This window comes from Mustelus asterias, unplaced genomic scaffold, assembly GCF_964213995.1.
Source record: "Mustelus asterias unplaced genomic scaffold, sMusAst1.hap1.1 HAP1_SCAFFOLD_2927, whole genome shotgun sequence".
NCBI lineage: Eukaryota > Metazoa > Chordata > Chondrichthyes > Carcharhiniformes > Triakidae > Mustelus > Mustelus asterias.
The window spans coordinates 1-7,190 of NW_027592872.1; the positions used below are offsets into that span (position 1 = coordinate 1).

Consider the following 7,190-nt stretch of genomic DNA (forward strand, 5'->3'; position numbering starts at 1 on the left):
CCCCCGTCCCTCCTCACTTACCCCCCCCCCGTCCCTCCCTCTCTTACCCCCCCCCCCCCCCCCCCCGTCCCTCCTCTCTATAACCCCCCCCCCGTCCCTCCCTCTTTACCCCCCCCCTTCCCCTCCCCTCTCTCCCCCCCGTCCCTCCTCTCTTACCCCCCCCCCCCGTCCCTCCCTCTCTTACCCCCCCCCCCGTCCCTCCCTCTCTTCCCCCCCCCCCCGTCCCTCCCTCTCTTACCCCCCCCCCCCCCGTCCTCCCTCTCTTACCCCCCCCCCCCCCGTCCCTCCCTCTCTTACCCCCCCCCCCCCGTCCCTCCCTCTCTTACCCCCCCCCCCCGTCACCCCCCCCGTCCCTCCCTCTCTTACCCCCCCCCCCCCGTCCCTCCCTCTCTTACCCCCCCCCCGTCCCTCCCTCTCCCCCCCCCCCCCCCTCCCTCTCTTACCCCCCCCCATCTGTCTGACTCTCTTCCCCTTTCCCCACAATCCCTCTCTGTCTGTGTCTATTTCTTTTCTCTCTCTTTCCCTCTCTTTGTCTGACTTCTCCCCACCCTTTCTTTCTCTGCCCCCTTTTTCTGTCTGTCTTTCCCACTCCCCACACCCTTTCTGTCCACCCCCCCCTCTGCCTGTCTCTTCTCCCCCCCCCCCCCCCCATCTCTGTCTGACTTCTTCCCACCCTCTGTCTCTTCCCCTTCCCCACCCTGTCTGTCTCTCCTCCACCCACCCCCCTGTCTCAGTTCTGGGAGGTGATCAGTGATGAACACGGTATTGATCCCACTGGAACGTACCGAGGTGACAGTGACCTACAGCTGGAGAGAATCAATGTTTACTATAATGAAGCCTCAGGTATGTGACCCTCCCCTTTTCTTTTGAAAAATAAAAATTTGGTCCCATTTATCTTTGAGAAACACATACAATCCCCTCTTTTGTCTATTTTTTCTCTCTCTCTCTCTCTCCCTGCAGGAGGGAAGTACGTTCCCAGGGCGGTTCTGGTCGATTTGGAACCGGGAACAATGGACTCAGTCCGATCCGGGCCTTTCGGACAGATTTTCAGGCCAGATAACTTTGTGTTTGGTGAGTGTCTGTGGCCAGGGTTGTGTGTGTGGAGGGGGAGGGGACTCTGCAGGGTTGTGTGGGGGAGGGGGCTCTGTGGGCAGGTGTGTGTGGGGGGGGGGGGGGGGGGGTTGGGGGAGAGGGAGGGGACTCTGTGGGTAGGGTCGTGTGTGTGGGGGAGGAGGCTTTGCAGGGGAATGAGTTTGTGAAACCAGTGTCTGCTCTCTCTGCAATTGCAGAAGGAAGTCACGTGGTGGTCCTGAAACTGCAGTGAGATGGCTTTTGTTGTGTGCTGTGCTGAAAATGCATTCCGCCCTCTCTCTCGCTCCCTCCCCCACTCTCTCCCTGTCTCTGCAAAAACATTCACTCGAAGGCCATTTACTGGGTGGTGTTGTGAATGCCGATGCAGTGATATCGAATCGACAAATTAAAACCATTCGGTAATTTGGAAACTGAAATCCTCACCACCTCCCCCGCCCCATTAAAATAAAGTCCCTCCCTTCCAAGTTGCGCAGTGGGTGACACAGGCCCTCAATCCATCTCCCCCCAAGGAACAGGAGGAGCCCCTCCGCCTGCCCCGCCCATTCCACTATCCTGCCCGTTCTCCATAATCTGTGATTTCCTTACTGATCAATAAGCAGGCTCCCCACAGCTTTGGCAAGGAGACTCTCAACCCTTAGAAATTCCTCCTCTACTAAGTTCCTCTCCTGTTCAAATCACTCCCTATCTCTGTAACCTCCAACCCCTACAATTCTCATCCTCCTGTTCAAATCCCTCCCTCCTGATCTCTGTAACCTCCTCCAGCCCCTGCAGTTAGTCCAGTGTATGCGCTGATCTTGGAAGTGACGGCACCTGGTTGAATTTACGCGGTGGTGAGTTTCTCCTGAATCTTGTTTCCAATCGCATGACGTTTCGGGCCTCCGAGCGTTTGGGCCCAAACTGGGAGCTCCGCCCACCTTTCAGACAGTAACGAGGCAGCCATGACAGTCCATTCAACTCCAAACATCCTGTTCCCCAAGGGTGGGCGTGGAGAGGAGGTTTAGCAGAACACAGGCTGAGGGATTTAACTTCACCGAGTGATTGGGAGAAGCTGGGTGGGTGTTGGGATGGAGGAGGGAACCTCAACAGGACCTTTACGGAGCACCTGACTGGATTGGTGGGGAGGGGGGGCGGTGGCTGTGGCTATTATAGTTAAAACTGGCTCGATTCGGGGTAATCCCTGTCACTCGTACAGGGGTGGAAAGATCCCTCATCTGTGACAGGCAACAGCCCCCCCTCCCACACCAGCTGAAACACTACATTTGCATAGCGCCCATATTGTCTTGCACACCCACAATGCACTCGGTGTCCGACACACTCTGTGTGCATTTTGACCCTGAGTTGTGTGAGGAGATATTGAGGGATACGCAACCTAAAACCCTCAAGGGAGGTCCTGAGTGTCTTAGTGGAGAGAGTTGGAGAAGTTTGGGGAGGGAATTTCAAAACCCTCCCTTATTTTGTCAAGCTCCGAACAGGAGGATGAGAATTATAGGGGCTGGAGGGGGTTATAGAGATAGGGAGGGATTTGAACAGGAGGATGAGGATTGTAGGGGCTGGAGGAGGTTATAGAGATAGGGAGGGAGGGATTTGAAAATGCAGGTCAGTGAGCACGGAGGGGGGGGGGGGGTGAGCAGGGAGGGTGGGGGGTGAACAGGAATGAGTTCAGTCACAGGGTGGAGAGGGGGTATCAGGGGTTCGGACCCGCTGCAGTTTACTGGGGGTTGGGAGACGGGAGGGTCGATTTCCGGGGGGAGCTGAGGCACAGGTGAGGGTTTCCACAGTTGATCAGCCGAGGCAGGGCAGATCCTGGTGGGTGTTAGTGATGGCTGAATGGAGATTGCTCTGGGTTACAATGTGATCCTGTGAGTCTCTGCTGTTAATATGTAACCAAAGTATGGACACCACAAGCGTGTCAGCAACATCACTGTCAGTGTTAAACTCACATCAGACTGATCGCAGGATCCAGCCTTTGATCTGGGTCACCAGATTACAAACCATTCACATTCCTGGTGATGCTTTATCACCCTGTGGGAGCATTCAACCTCAAAACCCCCAACCTCCCATCTCCCTCCCTATCTCTGTAACCTCCTCCAGCCCCTACAATCCTCATCCTCCTGTTCAAATCCCTCACTCCCTCCCCATCTCTGTAACCTCCTCCAGCCCCTACAATCCTCATCCTCCTGTTCAAATCCCGCCCTCGCTCCCTCCCTATCTCTGTAACCTCCTCCAGCCCCTACAATCCTCATCCTCCTGTTCAAATCCCTCCCTCGCCCCCTCCCTCCCTATCTCTGTAACCTCCTCCAGCCCCTACAATCCTCATCCTCCTGTTCAAATCCCTCCCTCGCTCCCTCCCTCCCTATCTCTGTAACCTCCTCCAGCCCCTACAATCCTCATCCTCCTGTTCAAATCCCTCCCTCGCTCCCTCCCTATCTCTGTAACCTCCTCCAGCCCCTACAATCCTCATCCTCCTGTTCAAATCCCTCCCTCGCTCCCTCCCTCCCTGTCTCTGTAACCTCCTCCAGCCCCTACAATTCTCATCCTCCTGTTCAAATCCCTCCCTCGCCCCCTCCCTCCCTATCTCTGTAACCTCCTCCAGCCCCTACAATCCTCATCCTCCTGTTCAAATCCCTCCCTCGCTCCCTCCTATCTCTGTAACCTCCTCCAGCCCCTACAATCCTCATCCTCCTGTTCAAATCCCTCCCTCGCTCCCTCCCTCCCTATCTCTGTAACCTCCTCCAGCCCCTACAATTCTCATCCTCCTGTTCAAATCCCTCCCTCCCTCCCTATCTCTGTAACCTCCTACAGCCCTCTGAGATCTCGAGCATCCCCTGATTCCCATCGGTGGCCGTGCCTTCAGCTGCCTGGGGGGCCCTAAGCTCTGGAATCCCCTCCCTGAACCTCTCCAACTCTCCTCTAAGACATGCCTTAACCTTCGGCTGATCTGCTGGCTGCTTGTCACTCTTATCTCCTTGTTTGTGCAGTGGGGAGGTGGTGGGCAGGCAGGGGTCAACCTTGTGTTAACTGGCTGTTCCTGTGTCTTTAAAAACATGGGAAACAGAAGGCCGCTCGGCCCTTCTAGTCTGCTCCACCATTCATTTTGATCATGGCTGATCATATTCAATATCTGGATTTCCCCTGCCCTCTTTCCCTCCCGCCCCCCCCAATATCCCTCGATCCCTTTTGCCCCAAGAGCGAAATCTAATTTCTTCCTGAAATCTCACAACATTTTGGCCTCAACTACTTTCTGTGGGAGTGAATTCCACACATTCACCACCCTCTGGGTGAAGAAATCGCTCCTCACCTCAGTTCCATAACGTTTACCTCTTATCCTCAAACTCTGACCCCTCGTTCTGGACTCCCTCACCATCGGGAACATTCTGAATCTACTCTGTGACAGGAAACTTTTACTTGTTTGGGGGAGGTGGTGAGTGTCGATGGCTTTAATCCTCTTATCTCTCTCTCCCCTCGCCTCCTCCCCCCCTCCCCCCACAGGTCAGAGCGGGGCGGGCAACAACTGGGCCAAGGGTCACTACACAGAAGGTGCCGAGCTGGTGGACTCGGTGTTGGACGTAGTTCGGAAGGAAGCTGAGAGTTGTGACTGCCTCCAGGGTTTCCAGCTCACCCACTCACTGGGCGGGGGCACCGGATCAGGCATGGGCACCCTGCTGATCAGCAAGATCCGCGAGGAGTACCCCGACCGGATCATGAACACCTTCAGCGTGGTGCCCTCTCCCAAGGTGTCCGACACGGTGGTGGAACCCTACAACGCCACGCTCTCGGTCCACCAGCTGGTGGAGAACACAGATGAGACTTTCTGCATTGACAATGAGGCCCTGTACGACATCTGCTTCCGCACCCTTAAGCTCACCACCCCCACATACGGAGACCTCAACCACCTGGTCTCTGCCACCATGAGTGGCGTCACCACCTGCCTCCGCTTCCCCGGGCAGCTCAACGCTGACCTGCGTAAGCTGGCTGTCAACATGGTGCCCTTCCCCCGCCTCCACTTCTTCATGCCCGGCTTCGCCCCCCTCACCAGCCGTGGCAGCCAGCAGTATAGCTCCCTGACAGTGCCCGAGCTCACCCAGCAGATGTTTGACGCCAAGAACATGATGGCGGCCTGCGACCCCCGTCACGGGCGCTATCTGACAGTGGCGGCCATCTTCCGGGGTCGCATGTCCATGAAGGAGGTGGATGAACAGATGCTCAACGTCCAGAACAAGAACAGCAGCTACTTTGTGGAGTGGATCCCCAACAACGTCAAGACGGCCGTGTGCGACATCCCGCCCCGTGGCCTCAAGATGTCCGCCACCTTCATCGGCAACAGCACCGCCATCCAGGAGCTCTTCAAGCGCATCTCGGAGCAGTTCACCGCCATGTTCCGCCGCAAGGCCTTCCTCCACTGGTACACCGGCGAGGGCATGGACGAGATGGAGTTCACCGAGGCCGAGAGCAACATGAACGACCTGGTGTCCGAGTACCAGCAGTACCAGGACGCCACGGCGGAGGAGGAGGGAGAGTTCGAGGAGGAGGATGATGAGGAAGCCGCTTGAGTTTGTCCCGCTGTCTCTCTATCTCATGTTCCTGCCACCATCTTCCCTTCCCCACTCTCCCTCCCCTCCACTGCGTGCTTCAGTCATCAGCCGATCTTGCTCGCTCTCTGCATGGATTCTTGTGCGCGCGTTGTCTATGTCTTGGTCGCCAGGCGCTGTACAAGGCTTCATTAAAAGAGACTTTTGATAGCAAGTAACTTGTGTTTTCCTGTTTCTTTCCTGTGGGCTTGTCCATGATGGGGGCTGTGTTCAGTTTTATTTTAAAATTCACAGGCCATCTGGTGGAACAGGCAAGTTTGAGGAGAAACAAGTTTACTGCACAAAGGGTAGTGTTCAGTGTGCATATTAATACAATTTGCAGGCCACCTGGTGGAACAGGCAAACTTACTGCAGAAAAGGATGTTCAGGTGTGTTATGTTTAAAAGTGCCACTGGGGAGTGGGGGGGAACCACACAGCTATAAGGAAAAGCAGCAGACACAAACTTACAGCAAGTAAGTTAGGGTGCTGCTTGGAGAAGCCAGTTGAATCGAGGTGGTGGTTTGGGAGGGAAGCTAGATTATCAGAAAGGGGAAAGAGTGTGGGGTACTAGGGTGAGCTGCTCTCTCTGGCAGAGGTACCTCTGACTCGATTACACTGAATACAAGAGATTTCCTTGCTTGGAGGGTGGTGAATGTTTGCAGAGCCCAGAGTTGGGGATACTCAGTTCGAGCCTACAGTGAGGGAGACATTCAGGAAAGGGGGAGGAGGGAGTTGAAGGACTATGTCCAAGTTGAAGATTGGGTGTGATCATAGCTGTCACAAAGGTATATTGACTGGAGATTTAAGCGAGCAGCCACAGTATTTTAATCTGAAATGTTGGGACAACTTTAATTTGAACATAAACAGATGCCAAATTCTGAAGGTGGCACTTGTTTGGAACCTTGGTTAGACCCACACTGGGAGCACAGTTCTGGTCTCCGTATCCCTCGGTTAGACCACACTGGGAGCACTGTGCACAGTTCTGGTCTCCGTATCCCTCGGTTAGACCACACTGGGAGCACCGTGCACAGTTCCGGTCTCCATATCCCTCGGTTAGACCACACTGGGAGCGCCGTGCACAGTTCCAGTCTCCGTATCCCTTGGTTAGACCACACTGGGAGCACCGTGCACAGTTCCAGTCTCTCTATCCCTCGGTTAGACCACACTGGGAGCACCGTGCACAGTTCCGGTCTCCGTATCCCTCGGTTAGACCACACTGGGAGCACTGTGCACAGTTCCAGTCTCCGTATCCCTCGGTTAGACCACACTGGGAGCACCGTGCACAGTTCCAGTCTCCGTATCCCTCGGTTAGACCACACTGGGAGCACCGTGCACAGTTCCGGTCTCCATATCCCTCGGTTAGACCACACTGGGAGCACTGTGCACAGTTCCAGTCTCCGTATCCCTCGGTTAGACCACACTGGGAGCACCGTGCGCAGTTCCAGTCTCCGTATCCTTCGGTTAGACCACACTGGGAGCACCATGCACAGTTCCAGTCTCCGTATCCCTCGGTTAGACCACACTGGGAG

General features: G+C 55.6%; 1 protein-coding gene across 1 annotated transcript; it reads left to right on the forward strand.

Moving 5' to 3' along the window:
* Window positions 1-460: 460 nt before the first annotated feature.
* LOC144490138 (tubulin beta-4B chain-like) lies at window positions 461-5,835 on the forward strand. Its single transcript, XM_078207945.1, has 3 exons — window positions 461-843; window positions 961-1,071; window positions 4,582-5,835. The coding sequence occupies exons 2-3, from the start codon at window positions 1,011-1,013 to the stop codon at window positions 5,640-5,642; spliced, it is 1,122 nt and encodes a 373-aa protein (XP_078064071.1). The 5' UTR covers window positions 461-843; window positions 961-1,010; the 3' UTR covers window positions 5,643-5,835.
* The last annotated feature ends 1,355 nt before the right edge of the window (window positions 5,836-7,190 follow it).

What these genes read in the sequence shown, in the direction of transcription:
- LOC144490138 (XM_078207945.1), top strand. Translation starts at nt 1,011, where the DNA reads ATGGACTCAGTCCGATCCGGGCCTTTCGGACAGATTTTCAGGCCAGAT. An exon ending in GCCAGATAACTTTGTGTTTG is followed by an intron (nt 1,072 to 4,581) that starts GTGAGTGTCTGT and finishes CTCCCCCCACAG; the next exon opens with GTCAGAGCGGGGCGGGCAAC.